Genomic DNA, 25,568 nt, shown 5'->3' on the forward strand with positions numbered 1-25,568 from the left:
CATTTAACTGAAATGATAAGATTATCCCATAGAGGAAGGAGATGGGCTAATTATTTGAAAGTGTGTTTTAAAGAATATGCGAGCTCTCTTGTAGTTTAACTTGTTTTAAGACTTGTTTTAACACTAACTTTACTTTATATGCATATATAAAAATCAAATGTGTGTTGATGCGCTTTTGTATGTGTTGGTGAATATGCTTAAAAACAAGCTAAACTGGAAAGGCTCAAAACGTGAAAAGTTTGCAGAATATTCTTGGAACCATAAAAATGGCTACAGACTGTATAAACTGAGGAAACATTTTCGAAAAAAAAATCCTAAAATCTGGCTTGGAATGGAATCAGAGACAGATGGGGGAGGCGACAAATAAACCCTCGAAGCGGTCTTTTTGCTTACAAGAAAAGATGAAAAAACATCAAAAAACACCGCGTATCTGGCTCTTTCGCTAGTAGATATATTTGTATACAACCGGAATATATATTTTCTAGGGCCTAATTACTCTCCGCAGACTCAAGGTCCAGGACAATACTCACATCCTTATCCTCAGCCATCTGGACAGCAACAGGTATGTCATAATTCTTTTGTACCTTTCATTTGTGCTTTAAAAAAAATAAAAATTGAAAGGAAGGTAAATAGTTGTTTTGTTCAATTAGCCTTATTAGTCCAGCTGTGGATTAATTTCATATATTTCTTCGCAATATGAACTGAGGGAAAAATTTTCTTTATTGACCAACTGTAATATTTAGGACTATGTCGTTCTTAAGTTTTAGCACCAAACAAAGTGGCCTATACTTGATTCGTGCATGTAATTACTCCAGGCTGTGCCTGATTATGTGTAAAATTACATAAAATTTTTGGCGTTATCGTTTTTAATTTAGGCTTTTGTGCAAAATGTTAATTATTCTCATCTTCTAAGTGAATAAATTAGGCCATGAAAATATGAGAATCAAGAACCAGTCGCCCTTAGAACTGGTCAGTTTAACCAATTATCTAGCTCTCTTTTTTTAAGCAAAATTCCTTCATTTCCAGTACAAGAGCTTTAAGAGTGTTAGAATGCTAAAGAAAATTGAAAAATGTTGATGGAAGTAAGTTTCGTGGTAAATGTTAAAACTAAAATGATCGTCTCAAGATTTTCTGTATTTTTATTGAGAAAATTGCTGTTGTTCTTTTTTCTGGAAATTAGGTTTTTATTCTGATATTTTAAATGCTAAGAAAAATCTTGCTTCAAATATGTCTCTTTTTCTACAAGGCGGGAGTAATTAGCACGCTTTTCCTAATGCTTGGATAATAATAACGCTTTAGGCTTAAATAGGACTCAGGATGTGTCAGTCCTACTCCCTTATTAATGGTAATTTCTGTCTTGTTTTTTTAGTTTGACTTTTTGTGGGTAATTTCTGTTGATTTTGGGTTTTAATTCTTCGTTCTGAGTAATTTTTGTTCATGTTCAGTTTGATTCGTTAATTTCTGGTTGTCTTAACTTTTTTTGGAGATTGTTCTTTTTTGCTCTTTAAGCCGTTTAGACTAGGAATAAATGAGGTTGAAAAGGTGATGTTAGGTAACGAGAAAATTGACCAAGTAGCGTGGGTAGTATCAGAGGCAACGCTGTAGCGTTGCCTATAGTAAAGGCCATACGGCTCCAATGTTTTATTATTATTATTATTATTTTTTTTTTTCCCCAGGGGTACTTCATGTGGACGGGGTCGTCGCAGAAAATTAACAGCGGGCTCATGCAATTGGAAATTAAGAGTTGGAGGCCCCATTCAGTTATCCGAAAATTATTAAAGTACAATTAGCCCCCCCCCCCCACACACATTATTCCCCCACATACATCCACAAAAAACTTTAATATAGCCGTTATGTTGAGTATAGTTTCTATCTAGAACGAAAGTATGTTTTCGAGGCATATACCCCCCACAACCCCCAGGGCAAGGGTTTTAAATTATGCCCTGGGGGCATATAAGGTTTTTATAGAAGGCGTTGTCGTAGAAACTTCAAAACAGGCTCATTAAATTGGAAATTAAAGAGCTTGGGCCCTTTTTAATAGCCGAAATTTAATGGATTTGAACTAGCCCCCCCCCCCCCCCACCCCCCTCAGTTCCCCCAACCCATCCAATCTAAATTTTCAGATAGCAATTTTGTTGAGCATCGGTGATTTCTAAATAGATAATATGTTTTTGAGGTGGTCACTCCCCCACAACCATCAGGGCAAGGGTTTTAAGTTATGCCCTGGGGGCATATAAGATTTTTATAGAAGTCTTTGTCGGAGAAACTCTAAAACAGGCTAATTGGATTGGAAACTTATGGAATAGTGTCCTGTTTAATGGTCCAAAGTGACTGGAGGGCAACTAGCCCCCCCCCCACGCCCCGCATTTCCCCCAACCCATCCCAGCAAAAATTGCAGTTTGCCATTTTGTTCAGTATAGTTGATTTCAGGATAGAAAATATATTCTTAAGGAGGGCACTTCCCAACAGCCCTTAGAGCAAGGGTTTTAAGTTATGCCCTTGCGCCATATAAGGTTTTTATAGAAGGCGTTGTCGTAGAAACTTCAAAAAATGTTCATTCGATTGGAAATTCAAAGGGATAGTGCCCTTTTTAATTGTGAAAAGGGATTGGAGGGCAACTAGCCCCCCCCCCCTCCACACCCATCATTCCCCTAGACACATCCAATAAAAATTTTTAGATAGCCATTTTTGTTCAGTGTAGTGGATTTCCAGATTGAAATTATTTTTTTGAGGAGAATACTCCCACACAACCTTAGGGGAACTGGTTGTAATATATGCCCTGCGGACATTTAGGGTTTTATAAAAGTCGTTGTCGTAGAAACTTCAAAATCGGCTAATTTAATTGGAAATTAAAGAGCTTTGTTCCGTTTTTAAAGGTAAACTTTTTGAAAGGGTCGACTGCCCTCCCCCCCTCTACCTCTTCTTTACCCCCACACAACCCATCACACGTTTATGATAGTCATGTTGTTTTGTACGTTTGGATTCCTGATATACAATATGCTTTTGATAAAGGAACTCCCCCAAAACCTTCAAAACAAGGTTTTTAAGTTACGCTCTGGGGAACTATTAGGCTATTATAGTAGGCGTTGTCGTAGAAACTTCAAAAAAGGTTCATTTGACTGGAAATTCAAAGGGAAAGTGCCCTTTTTAATAGTAAAAAGTGATTGGAGGGTAACTAGCCCCCCCCCCCCCACGCCCCTCATTTCCCCAAACACATCTAATCAAACTTTTGAGATAGCCTTTTTGTTCAGTGTAGCTGAATTCCAGATAGAAAATATGTTTTTGAGGAGGACACTCCCCCACAAGCCTCGTCTCGAGTTTTAAGCTCTTCCTTGGGGGCATATAGGGTTTTTATACAAAAAGTTGTCGTAGAAACTTAAAAAAAGGCACCTTCAATTGGAAATTCAAAGGGCTAGTGCCCTTTTTAATAGTCGAAAAGGATTTGAGGGCAACTAGCCCCCCCTCCCACACCCATCCTTACCCCAAACACATTCAATCAAAATTTTTAGATAGCCTTATTGTTCGGTGTTGTTTATTTCTGGATATAAAATATGTTTTTGTGGAGAAAAATGCCCCACAAACGTCAGGGCAAGGATCTTTCGTTATGGCAATGGGACATACAAGGTCTTCATTGACTGCGGTGGCGTAGAAACTTCAAAAAATGCTCAATCGATGCGAAATATCGAGGACTAGTGCCTTTTTTCATAATCAAAACTGGTATAAGGGCAACTAACCCCCCTCTCACGCCACGTTTTCCCCAAACACATCCAATCAAAATTTTGAAGACAGCCATTTTATTAAACGTAGTTTTAAGTTCTGGAAATTAGGTCTTTGAGGATTACAACTCCCCCAAAGCCCTCAGGGCAAGGGTTATAATTTAAGGATTCTTCGAATCCATCATATTATTTCTTATGGAAGGATGCTCGTATAAACTTTAGAGGGGACTCGTTTAATTGGAAATTGAAAGTTTTTGTTCACTTTTTAAGAGTCAAAAGAGATTGAATGGCAACAAGGCCCTCTCCCTCTTCCAAGCCCTTAATGAATCAGATAAAGTTTTTGAGATAGGCATTTTATTAAAATAGTTCAAAGTTCTTATAACAAAAACTCCGGTGTCGACACAGCCCACAAGGGCCCAGGGGTCAGCATTGTAAGTTATGCCCTGTGGTATAACTTATTAAGGGGGTTTATAACTTATGGGAAGGGGTTTTGTATGGGAAGAACACATAGGAAATCTATTATAATTCTCCAATTATAAGGTTAAAATACATACTCTGTGATAGATGCAAAATTGCTTTGGCACACAAATTCCTATTAAGGTCAATTCCAAACAGCCGTGCTCTCTTTGTGTCAGCAAGTGAAATGGTCTAAACCCCCTTATTGGAGCTATTTTTTCAATCCATTCATTGTTGTCAATCGCTGTCCACAAGTTATGCAAGCTGTCTATTGTTCATATATAAGGTTTTTATCAAAGAACTAATCGTATAGACTTTGATAAGAGCCTCATTCGACTTAAATTGAAAGTTATAGATCCGTTTTTTAAATTCAAGAATAATCGTAAATCTTGCAACCCCCCCCTCCATGCCAAAAAAACTTTAAGAGCTCGGCCGCAAAGTACGAACAAAAATTAATTAAAAAAAACTTTCCAAAAAATAAGTTTTTCAAAGAAAATATAAGGCCATATCATAATAAACCCCGGCAAGTAAACATGAAAGTTAAAACTTAAACCCAAAGTGACCAGACATTGCTATTAGAGAATAAATAAAACACAAAACGAACAGAAATTACAAAAAAAATCATAGAAAAATACATACAACAAGTAATAATATAAATGAATAAATAGATCTTAAAGCGAGCAATGCTTAGATTGAATATAAAAATCTAGCTTAAAATGAAAACAAGTATTTTGCTATTAAAGTATAAATGAAACTTCAAACGGACAGAAATTAAATAAAAAATCAGTGTGAACAAAACATACAATATATATTAATGTAAATGAATAAATAAATCTTAAAACGAGTAAAACTTAAATTGAATATGCAAATCAAGTTTGAATCGAATAAAAATAACTACAAACAAGAGTTTGAGTATCGTCTCACTGCAAAAGCCTAAAACCTACTGCGTCCTTCCGCGCTTTACTGAAAACGAATTATATTACAAAGGTTTTCTTTTGTACTTAATATTGAAAATAAATATTAAAATTACAGTAAAATTTTGAACTGATGAGCTTTTAGCATTTAATATCATTATGTAAAAAATATTCAGTTTAATTTATTAGTTCTTTTCAAGATTGGTCAAGACAAATATATAGTTTCACTACAAGCAAAATTTGGATACTGCCCCATTCTTTAACTGTAAAAACCTAAAGCCTTCTGCGTCATTGGTGCTTCACTGAAAGCAAATTACTCGGATATTACAAATTTATTATTTTCCAGTTCTTACAGCATTGAAAATGAAAATAAAAATTACAGTGAAGAAAAAACTTGAACTGATTGATCTTTCAACAATTAATATCATTATATATCTAATATTCAATTTGATTTTGTTTATACTTTCCAAGACTGTTCAAGGCCCATAAAGTTTTGCCATTTTTTTTTAACTGTGCCATTTTTTTTAACTAATCGTGTTAGTTTGTTATGAAAACATTCTATAGCTGCTAAACATTTCTATTTCAGCGGAAAACTGCACCTCAAACTTTGTGGAGCATGTATTTTCTGGCATGCAACACCAAAATATAATAAAATGTCAAGTTTCGGAACGTTTCACCACTTGCGAGCAAGCGCCATTGGTATTTTTGAATCCACATGGTCAATTTAGGGGGTGGAGGGTAGGCCAATTCTCGTAGCAGCCCCATTCCGTCGTGGTATGGTTCACATTTTCAACACCTGGCGTCTGGACTATCATATAATCTACCAAGCATACAACTACCCCGAATCAGTATCAATAAATAAATGACACCCAAAACGAACAAAAATTAAAACAAATATTAGAGTCAAACTCGAAACAAGCAAAAATTAATGTGAGTAGGGTTCAAAACCCCTATGCCTTCTAAAAGCCAGAATATAATTTGAAGTTTACTGAAAAAAATTTCAAATGAGTTTACAGAAAGAATATAGGCATTGTCAGTAAAATACGAATGTGCTGATAATTATTTATTAAAACCTTAATTAATTTTTGACAACTCAATTTTACCAAAACAGGAACGAGCTATAGAGTTGTTCCCAGTAAACTGTAAGTACCAAAGTAGGTTTAGGCTTTTGCATTAAGACGATACCAAAACTCTGGTTTGTAGTCATTTTTAGTCAATTAAAACTTGATTTGCATATTCAATCTAAGTTTCACACGTTTTAACATTTATTTATTCATTTACATTAATATATATTGTATGTTTTGTTCGCATTGATTCTGTTCGTTTTAAGTTTCATTTATACTTCAATAGCAAAATATTTGTTTTCTTTTTAAGCTAGATTTTCGTGTTCCATCTAAGCATTAGTCGCTTTAAGATTTATATATTCATTTATAGTATTACTGTGTTTGTGTTTTACGTGTTTCCCATAATTGCTTATCTTCTTTCTATTCGTCCTAGGTTTCATTTATTCTTAAATAGTAATTTCTGGTCATTTTGAGTTTTTAATTTTAACATGTATTTGTATCTCCTGAGCTTAAGTTTAAAAATGCCTTTACTTTTATTTGAAAAACATATTTTTAGGAAAGTTTTTTTTTAATTAATTGTTAATAAGGATGGTGGATGAAGGGAACATATGAAAAGTAAAATACCCGAGACACAAGGTGTTTTTCCGCTGTTGAAACTTTTTGGAAGAATTGGACGATGAGTCTGTGAACTAAGATGAGAATTCTAGAACCCAAAGATATCACAGTGATCAAATATGGCTCTTAAATTCAGGTGCTTCGAAAGGCTGAGCAAGATTTGTTAAATTTTTTCTAAAAAAAACTGTCGAAGGATAGTTTTAGCTACTTGTGCGACTGACCGTATACTAAGCAATAAGCTCTACAAAAAATGTGGTTTGATTCCACTTTCTAGGGCTATAATGAAAGAAATGTCATGGTGGCTAGTATAATGAAAGATGTGTCACTAGTTCCTAAGTTGGAGGTATACGAGTACTTTGGGAAGAAAGTTAACAGGTGTAAGGGGTAGACATGGCAGAAGTATGCCATTTCAAGACAAATTTAGGTTTCTTTCTAGAGTGTTGCAATCTTACAATATTATAGAATAATTTTGTTTCAATGCCAATAAAGATTTGGAAATAAGAATATTCCTGGTATATTCCCTCCTTCTCAAAACTGCTAAATCATATTAACTCCATTTTTTTTGGTCTTATAATCATAGAAGAGAAAGTTTTGAATAAATTTTATTTTCACAAAAGGGCAAACCCCCCTTTTACTCTCTAATCCTATCCAATGAATTTGATTTTTCTCTTCAACTTCAATTTTAAATACTTACAACACTCCATCCTTCTTTTTAAGTCGATCTTTCTTTCTATGATTTTTATCTTTCTTTTTAAGTCTATTTTAAATATTGATGATACTTTTTCCTCCCAAGAACCCTATTACAGCTATGCAAGCTCTTTTTTTAATACTCTCCTATGAATCTCCTCTTTATTTTTACTCTAATTTGGAGGACCAAAGGTGTTAGACAACTCAGGCACCGACTTATTAGTCTATGAATGAAAATTTGGTCAATAGTTCCTCTATCCTTTCTAAAACCACACTGTTCTTCTCAAAAACTTCATCTGTAACATCTCCAAGTCTAGAAAGTATCATCATACTAAGTAATTTGCCAACTACAGAAACCAGGCCAATGCGTCTATAATTAACACGCTCACTCTTATCGCCTTTTTTTTTATAGAGGGGTATAATTAAAAAGTTTTCCATATAATCGCTAGGTAGCCTACTTCTCCTTTTTCAAAAATCATATTCAAAATCTTCAGTAACTTATTTCTAACATCGTAATGTAAAGAAACTCGTTTACCCCATTATCAGCACATGTGGCCTCATTATTTTTTTATCCTTTTAGTACTGTCACTAATTCTACCTTACAGAAAAAAAAATCCTTCACATTCAAAGTGTCACAAGTTTTTTCATTCTTCTCTATATCTTTTCCTGTAACCCTATTACGGTTTAGCACATTCTTACAATTCTCTGTTCATCTCTCTTTATTTCTTTCCTTATCACTAATTGTGGCCCCGTTCCTATTTTTATATCGTTGACCCCGTTCCAAACTGGACGTCTGATTAGCTGGAAACTTTCGGAGATCATTCTTTGGGCCAGGAAAATCGTACATTTTTTGAGGTGTGAATGGGGGAGGGGGGGGTCCAAATGAGCAATAAAATCTTTTTTCTCAATTAGTTGTATATCAAATGAGCTCTTACGGATCGCTCACTAGTCCAAGATTACCAAAATGTCCCAAAAGTTTACTTTGGGAATGACACTTGTATCTGAGTAAATCGAAAGGCGAAACAATATCTTGGAATGGCTTAAGGGAACTAGTTGAAACTTTGGAAGTGTATTGGAGGGTCAATTGTATTTATGATTTTGATTGGGGGGTTCTGAGGTAAATCGAAAGACATTATGTGTTTTCAGGTCTTGGAAATAAAATGTGGAAAAATCTATAACAGCCTGAAGGATTGAAACTTTCAGGCACAGTTGGATAAAGGGAGGGGATAGGGTTGGGCAAGAGATATTCAGATTTAGTTTCGAGGAGAGGAGGAAAGGGTCCTCTCACCAAAACTAAATGTCTATAAACCCTTCCCATAAATAACATTTTTGCACTAAAGTTCCCATGAGGCTTACAATTTATGCACGGTTAAGTAGCTAGATAGATCAAAACACACCAATTACTGCCAGACTGTCAATATGGTCTTCATTCAATGTCGCTAGCAGTTTAAGGTATTCAATTTAAAATTTTAAGAAATATCGGGGGACGGTGTCGACTCTAAATTTTGTCTTTAGGGAAAGGGTAGAGTTAAATTGAAAGACACTGTGTCCATCCAGGTTATCAAAACACCATATTTGCAGTTTCTCGGGAGTAAAAACTAACTGTTTAGGAAATTCATTTGAAATTTTGAGGGAATGTGGATGGGGGTGGTTGAGTACCTTCAAATTTTAACATAAGGGATTTTGACATAAGATTGGAGGGAAGCTAGCCCTCCTTCATGCCTCTTTCCCCCCTAAAATCATCCGATTAAAACTTGGAGATGGCCATGTTGTTCAGTATATTTGAAAACCCGATAAGTATGTCTTTGAGGGTGACATAACCCCCCACAGCCACCGGGAAAAGGGGCGTAAGCTATGAAATTTGCCCATTGTTTACATATAGTATTTGTGATTGGGAAGTACGCGGAAATTTTTTCTTTTTTTGGGGGGGGGTGGATTTTCCTTAGGTAGGGGATTTCTGACATGATTTGAAAAACGATCAGAAATTATATAAAAAGCAAGTCTGTTTTCATATGAAAATATGCTATGGAGAATTTACCGGCAGAATCGTCCGTAAGAGATTTTCAGGGGGAATTTTCAGCGAGGATGGAATTGTCCAGGGGAATCTCCTGAGGGGAAGAATTTTACGTGGACTAACTTTCCATGAAGCAAATTCCGTGGGGGGGAATTGCATTTCAGGGGATACGGATTTCCCAGTATTATTTGAAAAACAATCAGAAACTAAAACCCTCTAAAGGCCAGAGTGTCATTTTTGTGTTACTGAAAAAAAAATGTTATTTCAAATATGGTTTAATGTTTGTCATAGCATAACCAACAACTACAACAACAACAAAAAATCTGAAAACCACTGTAATAACCAAGACTACTGAAAAGAGCTAATGCAAGTTGAGTCTTTTAATATATAACGACAATCACCCTGAAAGTCTCAGTAATTTTTATTTGTTGATGTTGTAAAAGAGAAAGTGTTCACGTTATATTTTGTTTTCAATAAGGCGCAATTGACGTTTTGGTCTTTAGAAGGCTGAGGGGGTGTTGGCCCTACTTACACACGAATTGTTTGATCTATATTGCTGCTTGTTCTTTGAGCGGAATTCAATTCTTAAAACTTCAAGATATATAAAGAAACGGGCCGTTTAAGTACTAATGAAGTTTAAGCACTGTTTCTGTCGTTGCACTAGTAGAGGCAAATGAAGACTAAGACTTGATTACATACAAAAAAGACTAAACTGTTGCTAATCTTGTGTGCAAGCAGAGGCTTGGCAATGCATGCCGGAATCGGAGAGTTTCACTGTATTAGAGAGACACACAACGTCTCGTCACGGTATCTCAGGCTTAGCCCAATTATTTTTGTTAATTTTTGTAACTTTTTTTAAACTTGTTTTAAAACAATGTTTCTTCTGACGCAGCCTTGGTGTTTCGGTCAGTGATTTTCATAATGTTCGTTTTTTTTTGTGGAAGAAAATAGTAGTTTGCGTGGTTTTTTTCCTTCTACGCCAGTTCGGTTTTTTTTCAAGGTTGGTTTTTTAACTTTTATTATCGTATCCCATCTTTATAGTATGTATATCGTTTCGCGTTTGTTTTTGTTTTCTTTTTACCTGGTCGTATTTTTCTCATGACATTGTTTAAAGATGTTTTTTTTAATTGCTTGTTTGGATACTCAGGGCCGGATCGACTAAGTGCAGGGCCCGATTGGAATAGTTTTTGCGGGGCCCCTCTATATATTACATATTAAGTAAAATTCAAATCCAACATAATATATATATATATATATATATATATATATATATATATATATATATATATATATATATATATATATATATATATATATATATATATTGCATTTTAGCATAGCTGTGTGTGAGAATATTTCTTCCAAGAGATCTGTTGGGTTACGACTGATCTAATAATTAAAAATATGTGAAAGGTGTTCTTAAACATCTCCATTGAGGTATAAAAAGTACATTTGGCTATATCATTGTGGTTCAAAATCACCTTCAGGGGTCTGTGATGGATGCCGCTATTGATTTTATGATAAATTTGTTCAGCTGTTCTGAAGTTTTAAACATTACGACTATTTTTGGCTCGATTATCGTTTGCGTTAATAAAGTTCCAGTTTCGTATTTGTTTGTGAAACTCTTTAGAGAGCAAGTGATGTCCTGTAACAGGCCAAACAAATTCATTTGGAAATTGTTGATGCAGGTTTGCAATTCGACGAAGCAGGCAGCAGTTGCTAAGTAACTCATTTTTGTTGGCTACTTTTCCAGTGGGATAATGGAGGACTCCACAGTGAATACATACAGGGTTGAAGGACCCCAATGACTTGTAAATAACACTTGCGTAGTTTACGGCATCTTTATGGGTTTTTACTGGGTTTTACGCCACAGCTAGTTAGCATCGAAGATTGTGATGGTGCTGTTCTTCTAACCTAATATTTTTTTCTTCTGCACTTTCATTTTTAACTCCTTCTGATTCTCGTTGTCCTTTAACAGCACAGTTCTTTGTTCTTCATTGTCATTTTTGACATTTTTGCTTACCATACAATTCTTTGTTTTTCCCTTTCATTTTTGACACGTTCTCTTGCTTGTCATTCTCACTGATGAATATCTTCTAACTGCAAATTTCTTTGTTCTCGCGGTCGTATATCTTCTAACCACACATTTCTCTGTTCTTCATTTTCATTTGTTCTAATCCTCATTGTCGTATGTCTTGTAATCGTATATTTTGTTTGTCCTTCACTTTTGTTTTTGTGTCGTTGTGATTTAATTTCGTTTTGACCTGTTCTAATTGTCACTTTTGCTAATATTCTAACTACATATCTCTTTGATCTTTATTTTTTTTTTTATATATCGTTCCTTCGGTCATTTTTCAGTGCTTTTTGCCTTAGCTGCTTGGATTAGTCTTGTCACTTTTGATTGTCTAGGTTGTTCATTATCACCCGTGGTACATTTACATTTCTCAGGTCCTTCTCTGAGTCATGCCTCATTTGATGGTCCAGTTTGTTCATTCTGAGCCTACGGTTTTGTCCTCTTTTCTTCTTTTTTGTGCTCATTTTGTGCTTACCTTAATTTACGTTTATGTTCCTTAGATATTATGAAAATGCCTTTTGAAATTTACATCAGCGAATATGGGCATGTGAATGTACATATTTCTAAATTTTTGTTCTGCAAATGCTTCTAAAACGGTTTTAAAATCTATTTCCCTTGCGTCTTCACTTTTAATCAACATAATTGCTTAACTTTTTAGTCTATCCTGATTGTTGTTGATATCAGGTAGTTTTTCTTATCGGTTTCAGCCTGGAGAATGATCTCTCTCCAGAAGCAACGCTTACTGGAATTGTCAAGAACATTTCACAATTTCGAAAATCAATTGTTCATTTTGATGGCGGCGCGGGGCCCCTTCGAACGCAGGGCCTGATTGGGCCCAATCGCCCTTTATCCGGCCCTGCGGATACTCTCTTATGGTAATTTGCATTTTTTCTGATTAGACAGCAATAAAAATGTTTTTTTTTATATATATATATTCAAATTCATGTAAGTTGTTCGGAAACAAAACTAGTCTTGATAAATGAAAACTAACTTAAGTTTCGAAATCAATATGTGTCCATTGTAATATCTGTTGTGTAATATTCGGTGGCCCGTGTTTATCCCACGGAAAATACCCCCGGAAAATACCCCCGCAGAAAATACCCCCGGAAAATACCCCCCCCCCCCGCGGTAAATACCCTCCCCCCGGGAAATCCCCCCGAAAAACAACAAAAAAATACCCCCAGTGGAAAAAAGGCTTTCCAAGTTTGAGAATTTTATTTGAGTTTTATTTTTTTAATTTCCGTAGGGGGATGGAATTTTGGTACTTGTGTATTATGCGCCACTCACTCAAGTTTACGCTGTGTAAAATTCGAGAACACACCGGTTTTTTTCGTTAGTTTCTTCGTTACTTTAGAAATAAATTTGCGCTATAGATTCGCACATTAGGGGGGGGGAGTAAGCATAACGGGTCTGCATGCAAAATGTGTTTGGTATAATTATTCTCCATATTAGATAGATAGACAAATAAGTGTATTTTAGAGCCAAATATACGGCCATGAACAAAGTAAAATAACATAAATGAATATAGTGGCTGGGAGAATTTTAAATAGTTTCCAGGGTATGAAATTTTAAGAAGAAATTTTGCGCTGGGTGAATTTGCAAGAATTCATATACGTAATTTCTTTATGTCTTGCTTTCTCTTGGCCGATTTAATTTTACGCGTGGGGATGTTAAGGGTAATTGTCCGGGGTAAATCTTCGCCAGGATTGAATTTTCCAGAGGATATTTCTATGGGGAGGGGTATTTTTCGCGGGGTAGGGCATTTTTTGGGGGGTTAAACACACACACACACCCATTCACTATAGTCATTTATGCTATTTTACTGTGTTCATGGCCGTATATTTGGCTTTAAAATACACTTATTTGTCTAATATGCAGAATAATTGTACCAAACACATTTTGCATGCATACCCGTTACGCTTACCCCCCCCCCTAGTTCGCAAATCTATAGCGCAAATTTATTTCTAAAGTAACGAAGAAACTAAAAAAAAAAAACGGTGTGTTCACGAATTTTACACATCGTAAACTTGAGTGAGTGGCACAAAATACACAAGTACCAAAATTCCATCCCCCTACTGAAATTAAAAAAATAAAACTCAAATAAAATTCTCAAATTTGGAAAGCCTTATTTTCCACGGGGGAGTATTTTCCGCGGGGGGGGGGGGTACATTCCGGGGGCTCCGCTGGGGGGTGTTTTCTGGGGGGGTATTTGCCAAGAACTACAATATTCTACTGTACAATGGCTAAAAAATCGGGCTCAACAGCAATTTTTAAAAAGTTGTTTTTCACATTATTGTAACTTCTATCAATTATCAACTTCAATACTTCGAGATATTTTAAACTCCTCTGATCATTTTTTATGCGATATTATGGATTCTGTGCAATTAGCTTCCGTGTTCAGTGTTATTGATAAGTCAAAAGAAGATGCATCAAGGAAGTTGTTTTCGGAAAAGTTCATAGTTCAATTGCTTGCCTAATTTGATTCGTTTGAAGCTCTAGTGCTTAAGCGTAACTTGATTGTAGAAAAACTTCTTATAATAGTCGTTTCCGAGTGCTTCTTTTGAAGGAAATCTTCATCATCAAATGTATTTTGCTCAGATTCAAGGATACTTAATAAGCTTCTCAGTAAAACAACATTTACAATTGACTATATTCATTGTTGTAGAATGGCGAATCCGAGAACAAGCTTTTTCGCCACTTATTCAACTTCTTATGAAATAATATCCTAGAATGTCATCGAAAATGCTCGAATAATGATATTCGTGCCGACATTATTACTTTTGGAGGCTGGAGTGGGGGAAATATTTGAGTTTTTTTATATATGTTTTATAGGGAAGTTCCCCATGAACACGGACAGGGAATCAGAAAGGCCCCTCCCCCGGAAAACAAGGAGACATTAAACTATGTATAGCCTATAAAAGAAAATGAGAAATATTCATATTTGAATCTGTGCGAAAACAAAGCTCATGACAGCACTTGTCTATCCCCTCTCCAGAAAATTTTCTGGTGACACTCTTGACCCCCTCCTCCCCATCTTTTCACTTTTTGTGCCGGTAATCACGTTTATGTAATCTTTTGGGTTACAAACAAAAAAAATTGCCTGAAAAAAGAGGGGTACTATTTCCCGCAGCACTCATTTCACAGGTGTTGTCCAAAAACAATCCCGTTAACCAAGGGGAATACACATTCATTTCTACTCCTCCCGCCGAAAAAGCTCCTTCTGTATTTATCTGATGACAGGAAAAGTTAGGAAATTTGAGCGTAAGAATGTACTTTTTGAAGCTCCAAGCACATTCCCCTCACCCACACAAAGATCCACCGCCCCTCCTTCATAATGGCTGATGCCAGTTATACACCAGTGTAGATAATTTTATCAGAATTCAAATGAATCAACTTAGTTGATTCAGTATTTTGAAAAATGCTTTACTTTTTGAAAACATTGCAGAAAAAATAAATCACTATAATAATCAAGATGACTGGAAAGAACTAATGAAAATAAACTGGATATATAATATAGACTAATATTAATTCTTAGAACTCTCAACAATTCAAGATTTTAGTTCACTATTTTTTTTTTCTGTCACAATTTCGTCTTTTCTCGTTTCTTTTACCATCGGAGAGGATTCTTCAGTTATTGCAGTTCATTACCAGTATAAAAAATATTTATAATGTATTTTGTTTTAAGTAAAGTACAAATGACACAAAAGGATTTAGAAGTTTTATGGTTAGTGGAGGGGGAAGGGGCAGTAGCCAAACTCCTTTTCGTAGTATTTTTTTTTCGTTTTAAGTTCGACTGGAATATTCAAATTGCTTTTACTCGTTTTAAGATTTATTCGTTCATCTATATCAGTATCTGTTATCTTTATGTTTGACATGATAATTTGTTTTAATTTATGTTGGTTTGGGTTTAATTAATTCTTTGATAGTAATTTTTAGTCGTTTTGAGTTTGGATTAATGTAGGTCTTATTTCTGCTAGTATTATGTTTAATGTGGCTCTTTACTTTTCTTGGAAAAATTCTTTTTTCGTAAAGTTTTTTAATTAGCATAGCAAAATAAAGGATCATTAATCAGCTAAATTTTTGTTCGTACATGGGTTTTTTCTTGCTTAAACTTTCGAAGAAAAAATCTTTCTGACAAAAAGCAGAAAGAACTTGTTCTCGCTTACTTTTTAAATTGTGAAATTTTGAGGAACGTCTTTTTTTTGGGCACGATTAAATGCATAATAATATCAGAATAATCATGAAATAAGTACCTGAAGTCACAAAATAATCGGTTCTCTTTTTTTACAGGCATTTAGTGGGCCTCCAAGTACCAATACTTCTTCTTCTGCTACAGGGTATCCTGTTGGCCAGCCTAATCAGACACCTGGATTCAGCTCAAGTCAACAGCCAGGGTACACTTCTCAAATAAACCAACCATCGTATCCTGCTGGCTATCCTCCGCAAGGGAGTTCCAACTATCAACCAAATTATCCGCAGTCTGCTTTCAACCAAGCGAATTACCCACCTGGCTACCAACCGCAAACATCTCAGCAGTCACAGACTACTCTGAATTATCCACCATTCCAAACTCCACAACACCCTGTGTCTCAGCAGCAACAGCCACCTAGCGGACAGTCACAACAAAGTACACCTTCTGATGCACAACAACAAGCTATTCAACAGCCCTCTACTGTGCTTGGATTTCAATCTCCTCCTTTAAGGCCCACAGCTGTTCCTACTCCCCCTCCTCAGGTGGCTCAGCAGCCAATAAAAGAAGAGCAAAAAGAAGTTAAAGATCAGTCACCTACTGCTCCTCAGAATGTTAGTAGTCCAGCGCCAGCTACGCAATTTACTGTACCGCAGCAGGCTGAACGAGCTCAGTCTCCGCTGCAACCACCTCCTAGCAGCCCTCAACAGCCACGATCAGTTCCCACCCCACCTGCTCCATCACATCCACCTGTACAATCGCAACCACAGAATCTTTCTGCACAGCCGTTTGGTCATTCAAACCAGCAAGGCTACACTTCTCAGCCGTCTGCTCCTTCTGCCGGTTATCAGGGACCACCACAACCAGGATTTGGGTATCCCCAAGCTAATCAGCCACAAGGATATCAACCTTCATCCACTGGTTATCCTCCTTCTCAGCCGTACTCTGGAGGGCCTCAACAGCCAGTGGTTTCATACGGTTCAACTGGTTCAGGATACCCTGCCCAAAACCAGCCAAATTATGGCTCGGCTGGTTCCGGTGGTAAGTTTCTATTTTTTATTCTTCTTTTTATTTGATGTAGTGTGTCTTTTGGGCATGGTTTACTACTATGAATTCTGCTTCCCTTAGTAAGTTTTGTTTAGACACGATAGATGATGGACCTATTAAGAAAGATTATAGTCAACTAAGGAAGATGCGCAAACTAAAATTTATTTTTCGGATACTTTACAAGGATTCAAAGCCAATTGTTGCCAGTTCTTTTGTAAATATGCTTTTTCTATGTTATTTTAAATTGGAAACTTGAAAATAGCAATATATTGCTTTTTTTTTTTTTTTTTTTTTTTTTTTTTTTTTTTTTTTTTTTTGTATAAACCCTCTGAATTGGATAAAAAATGAAAAATCTCTAAAAGCTGAAATCCTTTAAATTCTCGGAAAATGAAAGTTAATATTGAAAATGTTTTTTTTTGTAAACCAGTTTGGCCAAATTCATAGCAAAATATACTGTAATGTATTTTCTATATTCAGAAAAATAAGTGAACACCAAAGATCTTGGATATTTTCTTCGCCAGATGATTACTATATTAAAATTAAAGCTGAGGATGAATCTACTTTTTGAATTCTGTTTTTCGCTTTCAATTTACTCTCTGAATGGTACATGGACTGAAAACACAAACTAAACGCTGAATTTGGATGGGAAATCTTACTTACTTGTACTTGTACTTGGATCAGGACACAAGCTATGTAGCTCTCCCTGGCGACAGGATCTGGCAGACTGTTGAATTCCACAGGTTACGGTCTTGGGTTAGTGGGGCGATAATTTCAAGCCATGAAAGGTCCCTATCTGTGACCATGTCTCCACATGGGAAATCCACATGCATTTAACTGACAGGGTTACCAAGCAAGAAAAAAGAAAATTTAAGAAAATGTAAAATCATTTGTTTAAGTGTTGCCAGAAAAAGAAATTCAAAATTTTTTGTATTTTTAGCATTGTAGGAACTGAAATGACAGACAAATAAGCCCCCCCCCCCCAATCGATCCCTCAAATCTCAAAATTCTTACAGTTTTCTAAAAAAAATTCCGTAAGGCTCATTTGTTTTTTCGTTGTTTTTTTTTACCTTCCTCCTTCAATAAATTTATATGCACGTGCCCGAGAAAGGACTCTTAATTTTACATATGTATGTTTCATTGATATCAGGCTTAAGGAATGGACGTGTCATTTGTCCAACTTTTAATTTGCTTTCCTAAATTATTCATTAAAAAAATTTGTAAGTTTAGAGCTAGTGTTCCCTTTTCTTTCTTCTTTCCTTGTTTATCCAGTATCATTTATGAAAGCTTTTTAAGGTAATACGGTACCTTAGAGCAGGGGCTCTCAAACTGTGGTACGCGTATCCCTTGGGGGTACGCAAAATTTTTTTAGGGGGTACGCGGCCGACCAACAAAAAATAAAACAACCCTTAATTCTAGGAGTGGCAATTTTTATTTATATTTAAGCTACAGTTTACTTAATACCGGTATCTGAGAAGGGGTACCTAAAATGCTTTGTGAGTCAAAAGGGGGACAGTGTCTAAAAAAGTTTGACAACCACTGCCTTAGAGGATCCCCCTATCTCGTCCATTTTAAACTTTTTCAGTTTTTATCGCCAAACTATTTAGAATTGACTGGTTGGTCTTGCTATAACTTTTATAGTTTTTTCTTACTCTGATTCTTTCCCTGTAGGAGTTTTTTCTTTAACGAAAAACTTAGCTATAATAAGAGAACCGAATAAATGACAGAAAAATTACAAGCCGACACCTATTTTCCCAGAAATGTTAGAAAAACCATGTAATTTCTCGCTTTTTGTGCTGGAGATAAATATATTCAGTTTTAATGAAATCTACGCCATTAGAAAGTGTAAATTAAGTTTTTCCTCGATTAAATAGAGCAGAATTTTCTTTTCAAAATTTAGGAAAGGGCTGTTTAAAAAAATGTTTTGCATACCTGTTAGGAAAACGCTAAAAATTAGCTCAAATGAATTATCATTTGAGCAATGTTATCGCTTTGGGAGTTCCCTGTGGTGTCACCTGCTTTAATTGAAAAAGTTCGACAAAAAAGGGATGTAAAAGCCCACTGTCTTTTCAGTCAAATCATAAATTCTCGGCAGCTCTCGATGTTTACTAGTCCCCTGGGAAAATTCCCTTATGGGCCCTTGTCTTTATCACGGTCAACCGACGCTGGGACTCGCAAAAGGATTTTCAAGGCGCCTTCTCGCCTTAAATGTCTTTAAATCTATAAAACTTTACTTCTCCTGCAGCAGTTTCTTCTTCAACGAAAAACTTAACAATGACAAACGTGAAGATTAAAGCCAGACGAAGAGAAAATTTTAACTCCTTTTGCACCTCTTAACACTAAGCACCCGTAAAACTCCTTGCAACAGCAACAAAATGTCCAGGAATTATTGTTTTAATAGAACATTCTAAATTAGATGAAAGCGCGTTTCCAGCGGATGTCCCTGTTGTTGATATGAATCATTTTTATGATGGATTGTTTCAGAATCATTTTAGAATATTAGTGGATCAGGTGCTTTGATATGCCTGATATTGTCTAATTATTTCAACACTCTTAGGATGTAATAAAAAGTTCTGTGGTCTATTGGCATATGTGGTCTCCACCATTTCCCTTTCTCTGTTTATTTAAGGAGACAAAACTGCGGCTTATGAGTTTGTAAGACCGGTTTTTGAATCTATTTCCATAATCTACGGCTACCCATTTCCTTTGAGTATCTTTCTTTTTACCCCAAGGAAGACTTCTGTGATTTTTTCAAATTTGCTACCTTGTGGGCAGTACACTCTGTCTTTAATCCTCTGTTTGAGAAGAGGCTCTTCAAATTATTTTTAAATCTGATGTAATATTTTTTCTACTAAAACAACAGTTTCATTTTTCTAGAAAAAATTACCATTTCATTCCAGCGCATCCTCGGGTTTTACGCAAAGCTCACCTTCGTCTCAGAGTCCCTCAGATAGCTCGTCTCAGACAGCTGCGAACTCCCTCTGATTTATAAAAGGGTTGATATTTTTTGTTACTTTGGCCTTTAAAAAAACTTACTTTTTTTTCAGGACCTCGAAGGATGCCTGAAAATGGAACTGCAAAATGGGATGGTACGTAATATATATGTAAATATTTGTTTATTTTGGTTTCTTTTGGTATCTCTAAAATAATTGTTCAACAGTAATATAGCTATTTTGTAGTTTGTGGCTATCGTTCCGGAACTTGCACTATCTTGTTCGGTATGCTATTTTTGGCCTAGTCTTTGTTGTTATTTTTCTTCTTTTTTCAGTTTTTTGCTATTCCCCTTGGCCTTTTGCAAATAAATTTCTATCTATCTATAATAACAATGAAAGGTATTTGGAAAAAGAAAAAAAACAAGCGGAGGATACAGCACATAATCCATAAGATAGTATATAGTGGGTTTAACTGTTTCTAAAAAAAAAAAAAAAAAAAAAAAAAAAAAAAAAAAAAAAAAAAAACTAGAAATGCAAGCTTCCCAATACCCAGCCCAGTTTTTTGGTAGTGGACAGTTTAATCATAGGTTAATTGCAGCTTTAAAGTCTGTTCGACATTTTCGTACATATTTTATCCTGAAGGACATTTGCTAGGTCCAAACTGCTTGCCCTGATTTCATGATAAATTACCATCCAAACAGTTCTAGTCACACGATAAATCGAAATCGAAAGTTATGCAATGGCTGAATTTTCATCAGATCCTTACTTGTTCGATTGATTTTACTTGTTCGCTTGAATCTAATTTACTAAACTACTCTCTCAGCGTACAAGGATTATCTCAAGAAGCCCAGATTTCTGAAAATGAATATTTTAAGGAAGCCATCTGGTATCCGTACTTACGATGCATTTCATTTTGATTGTAAAAATAAAGTACTTCAAGATAAGGAATGGCTTTTCTTTTCAAAAACTAGGTTATATTTTCCTTTATATATACAAGCTGAAAAGCTCAAAAAAAAAACGACAGGCCTTAATAGTAATCATAAATAGTATTTAAATTCTATAGTCACTAGTGGACGGCAAAGCTTCAAAAATCATAAGAATCGCTCAGTGTTTGAAGAAAGTATTAAAATTGATGGACATACACTTTCGACTGCGCTTAACAATCCTGGAAGCGGTTGCAAAAAAGGTCGCCACTAAAATTCCTTTAGCGCAAGATAGTCTTGAGATGGGTAAAAAACTGGTTGTCTTCACTTTTATTCTCTCATCATTAGAACGTCGTCTAAAGTCATACAACGTTGTGTTTTTTCAAAAAAAGGATTTTACTGCTAAATGAGAGTGGATAAGATAAAGTCTTAGACGAGGTCTGAACTGCATTACAAACTTCGAGGAGGGAGGTGAAAACTCGATCAGAAGAACTTTGGGTAACATCGTGAGTCATAGGAATAGTTCAAATGTAGTTTTAACAGTGTAAGCGAGTATTTGAGAAATCCCATTGCTGTAAACACATTTAGTATTACAATTTTAGAAGTTTTTGGCTTCACAAAGTTTAGTGTATCCGTTAGTTTAGTCAGGGGTTTGTGATATTGTTCTCACAATACGGCTAAAGACGCCATGTACATTGCCGCCCTTGCTGATATCTTTGCATCTAGATTTCCATTTGAGCAGACAATTGAACCAAGGTAGGTGAACTGCTTGACTATCTCAACATTCTAGTCACACACTTTTGTAGAAGTTGGGCTGCTGGATGACGCCTTGTCCACAGGAATTATTTTGTTCTTAGACCAGTTTACTTTTAAATCAAGTTTTTCTGCAGCAGACGCTAGTGTTTCCATGGCAGTTGTAAGCTCACCAAGACTTTCGCATACCTTTGCCACATCGTCAACAAAGTCGACATCTGACATAACTCTTCCAGTAAAATCGATGCCAAACGGCTGCGTCAGCAGTGTTTTGCTTAGAACATGGTCTATGACGCAGTTGAAGAGTTTGGGTGCAGCAGCGCAACCGCGCCGAACAACATTTCCAATTTTGAAACGTGAAGAGGAGTGACCATTTACAGTGACAACACTTTAGGTGTTGTTGTAGAGCTCTTTGAACAGATTGAAAATTTTTGTGGGCACATCAGCAGGTTGAAGGATCAACCACAGTGACTGTCTGTCGAGAGTATCGAAGGCAGACCGAAAACCAATGAAGGCAATGTGCGCTTTTCGTTTACATTCAATACAATTAATCAACTGGTTTTCCCTTACCAGTTGTCTAATTGTATGGTTTTGCTCAGTAGTGTACCGCCCCGGCATGAACCCAGCCCGAGGGGGGTGACGGAGGAGAAATAGGTAGGTTGTTGCCTGCTTCTGGAGTGGCATGGCAAAGAGTTTGCTGGGCATCAAGAGCAGAGTTATGGCATGATAGTTGCGACATTCTGCATTGCTTCCTTTCCTCTTGTAGACTGGCACAGATAAAACTGTCTTCCAGTCTGATGGAATCATTTCAGAGCGCCAGAAAATACTGAACAGTTTTGCAGCCTGAAGATCATGGATGGACCACCATTCTTTAGGATTTTTGATGTCTGGCCACATATTCCTGGGCCTGATTCTTTGTCCGGATTCTAGGTTCTAAGCCTAGTGTATCCAATTATCTGGTTTGGGACGGGGTCAGTGGCGTGACTCTGTAAGCTCAGCCAGAGTCGACCCAGCTCTAAATGTGTACCTGGAGAAATCTGGGGTAGGTAAACAGGAAGGGTGTGCAAAAGCACAGGATGATTGGCCCCCATCCCCTATTGCACTTCCTGGCTGAAGGGCCAAGAAACGGAGATCAGCACCGCCGGTAGGGACTGTAAAGTTCAGTGCCGTATTCTTTTTTCTTTTGTTGTTCCTCAGCTTTTGGGTTGCAGCTTCAATTTCTTCTGCTGCAAATTCTGTCCTATGGGTGCCGCAGCAGCAGTAAGCTGGTGGTCGATTTGATTGTGTGGCTCTGAGTTGAGTAGTTTCCGCAAGTGGTCTTCTCACTGGCATAGGCACTGTGATTGGTTGTAAATTTTCTTGCCGCTGGTGTTTCGGAGAAATATCATATTCTGATTGTATTTACCTGAGAGCTCACGAAGGATCTTGCATGTGGCTCCTATGTGCTTTTTGTTGGCGGCCTCTTGAAGCTTGCATGTTTGCTGTCAATAAAGGTCTTACGGTCTTTGTTCACTATGGTGTTACGCTCTTTGTTTAATTGCCTATATGCTGTCATGTCCCGGCGAAGGCGGGGCTCCTGTCTTGCGATCAATGATGGTGAGGGAGTCGTTGCTGATCTATTCTTTTTTGCTTACGCTGCTTCGTTCCAGCAACACTAGTTGCCGCTGCAAGAATATTCTCTTTGAAGACCTCCCACGCACCTTCAGTTTTTCGAGATGATTGGCTGTTTTTTGTAGCTGTAACATGAAGCCTGATTTTGGCTGCAACCAGCCGATGGTCGGTGTTCCCGATTTCGGTGCTGCAATAGGTGCGACAATCTTGCTTAGGCAACAGCCATCGCCGACATATGATGAAGTAGTCGAGCATATTCTTCGTTGATCCATCGTTGCTATACTAGGTATACGTGGCTATGTCGGATCTCTGGAACCACGTGTTTACTTAATATGGTACAGAACTCATCATGTTCTTCTTCCTCGGCTTTCTTTGTGGGGGCGTAACAAGTGATGATGGTTATTTTTTCAATTATTGATCACGTTATTATCAGTAAAAAAAGATTCTATAAAATGCTAATATCTTCTACATTTCAAGCAGCGGCGTGTGCAAGAATAACTTCCAGAGGAAATACAAGGGGATCACAAAGAAGCCTTGAGAAATTGTAATTTTCTTTGAGTTTTTTTTTAATCCCCCTCTTTCGGGCAGGTTCTAAGGCTATGTAAAAGACAAAAATCTTTGGATTTATTAAGTAACTTCTTCATTGAAACTAGATGTAATATTTTGTTTTTAGGTCCTGGAATGTATCCTCAAAGTTATCCTTATCAAGGGCCTGGAAATCAGTCTTATACTAGTCCTCCGGGAAATGCATATCCACCACAGCAGCAGTACCCAGCTAATTATAGCCAGCCCCCAGCTGGATACCCTCAGTATCAACGACCCCCTGGACCTGGCCAGTACCCTGGATACCCAAATTATCCTGCTCAAGGTCCACCAGCTCAGTGAAGCCTTAAGGCACCTGTATCTCACCGAAATTTGCATGTAAAGGAAGTGTATTTGGGTAATATGTTTATGTAAAGCAGTGCTACCTTGCATTTAATGTAGGTCTTTTTTCTAGTATCTTGAATTATCGTAATTAATTTTTATGGTGATTAGTTGAAATAAATATCTTTTTTTTCTCTTATACTGTTTATTCAGAAAGCAACGACAAGGCAAAAAATGAGCGGCATAACTTACAAGCTGGATCTATAACTCAACTACTCACAAGCTCTCCAATATTCTAAGCTAGGCAGCTCTTTAACTTCAACCATTTCATTCACTGGGTTCAGTGTAATGGCAGTTTTTTTTTCTATAGTACTCTTTTCACTCATTTAACAAGATCATTCATGCTATCTATGCTTTTTTTTCGTATTAGATGGTAGACAGGGGTGAAGGCTCTCCATCTCAACTAATTATTTCGAATACAAACAAGTTAAGGGTCTGTTTGTGAATTTTTTTTTAGCTATTTCTATTAAACAGAATCAAATAAAAAGTTGTTACTGAAAGGGCTAATATTGCCTGGTTCAAAGGGACATAGCTTACTGTCTAGGTTAAACGACGAAGAATGGCTTAAAATTTATAAGTTTATATCCCATTGGATCAAGGTACTTGCCCCATAAGTTTTTAGCCAACCGGAAAAAAAAGGCTACCTATCTTTCTGCTGAAAAGTTGGTAGAGTGGCACTGAAAGGATGACACCTTTGCCTCCAGTCATTTAATTCGGAAATCTTAATATAATTCCAGTTCAGAAAGGTGCTATACGGCTTTATTTCGTATAAATAGTGGATTATAGGGGGGGAGTTTTAGAGGAGCTCGGGTCTTTTAGTCATGCGAATTTTTAATCCTTGCATAGTTCATATTCAAATAATACGCAAAATGTCTACCTTTCTGATAGAAGTTGGTAGTGAGAGGAGTGGGATGCTTGAGGGTAGCAGGTTCAATTTGTGCCAACGATGATACAGCACAGTTGGGAGTCAGCCAATTCCACATCTCGGACTAAGCTCATTTTCGCTGAGAGTCAGGACTTCGCTTGTTTTTGAAAATCATTCTTAACCGAGTTAGGACTAGGCTAGTTTTTTCATTGAATTAATTATAAAAAAGATCAAAACCAAACTTTTAAAAAGAAAAATAAAGCCTAAAATGAGCAGAAATAAAGTCGAGGCTTCAAACTTAGAAAAAAACAGAAATTACTGTCAATTAATAACTGAAACACAAAATGAACAGAAACTAAAAAGAATAATCATATCAATCGTAAAGATAGCCGATACTGTTATAGATGACTAAATGAATCCTAAAGCAAGCATGAATTAAAACGAATAATCAATTCATACGTAAAACGAACGGAAATTAGCACAACCACTATCTAGGGTATGGTTGTCGCTCTCTACAGCTTTGAAGGACCAGACCGTCATTTGTGCTTTACTGAAAATAAAGTATATTTTTTAACCTTTTTTTATTTATAATTATAACTTTTAAAAATCAGAAATAGAGGTAGTGAAGGTAAAGAGAAAGTGATTTTAAGGTAGAGACAGATCATGGTTTCGTTTCTTACGAAGATTGACACGAATGTGAGCACCCCCCCCCCCTAAAAATGTTACCCCCCAAAAGTGGGCCAGTTGCCCCTTCAACAACCCAAACTACCCTGTTTTTGCAGACTG

The 25,568-nt window shown here is 36.4% G+C and overlaps 1 protein-coding gene across 1 annotated transcript in view; it reads left to right on the top strand.

The window, feature by feature from the left end:
- The window catches only part of LOC148946859 (uncharacterized), a 45,812-nt gene extending 21,760 nt beyond the window's left edge, over positions 1-24,052 (top strand). The window contains exons 5-8 of the mRNA XM_089097166.1: positions 486-562; positions 15,831-16,770; positions 19,821-19,862; positions 23,667-24,052. Of these exons, the coding sequence (XP_088953292.1) occupies positions 486-562; positions 15,831-16,770; positions 19,821-19,862; positions 23,667-23,878 (1,271 nt within the window). The 3' untranslated portion in view covers positions 23,879-24,052. The remainder of the gene's footprint in view (positions 1-485; positions 563-15,830; positions 16,771-19,820; positions 19,863-23,666) is intronic.
- Positions 24,053-25,568: the final 1,516 nt, after the last annotated feature.

The sequence above is a fragment of the Artemia sp. Qi Xiang Cuo genome, chromosome 11 (genome assembly GCF_049724085.1).
Source record: "Artemia sp. Qi Xiang Cuo chromosome 11, ASM4972408v1, whole genome shotgun sequence".
Taxonomy (NCBI): domain Eukaryota; kingdom Metazoa; phylum Arthropoda; class Branchiopoda; order Anostraca; family Artemiidae; genus Artemia; species Artemia sp. Qi Xiang Cuo.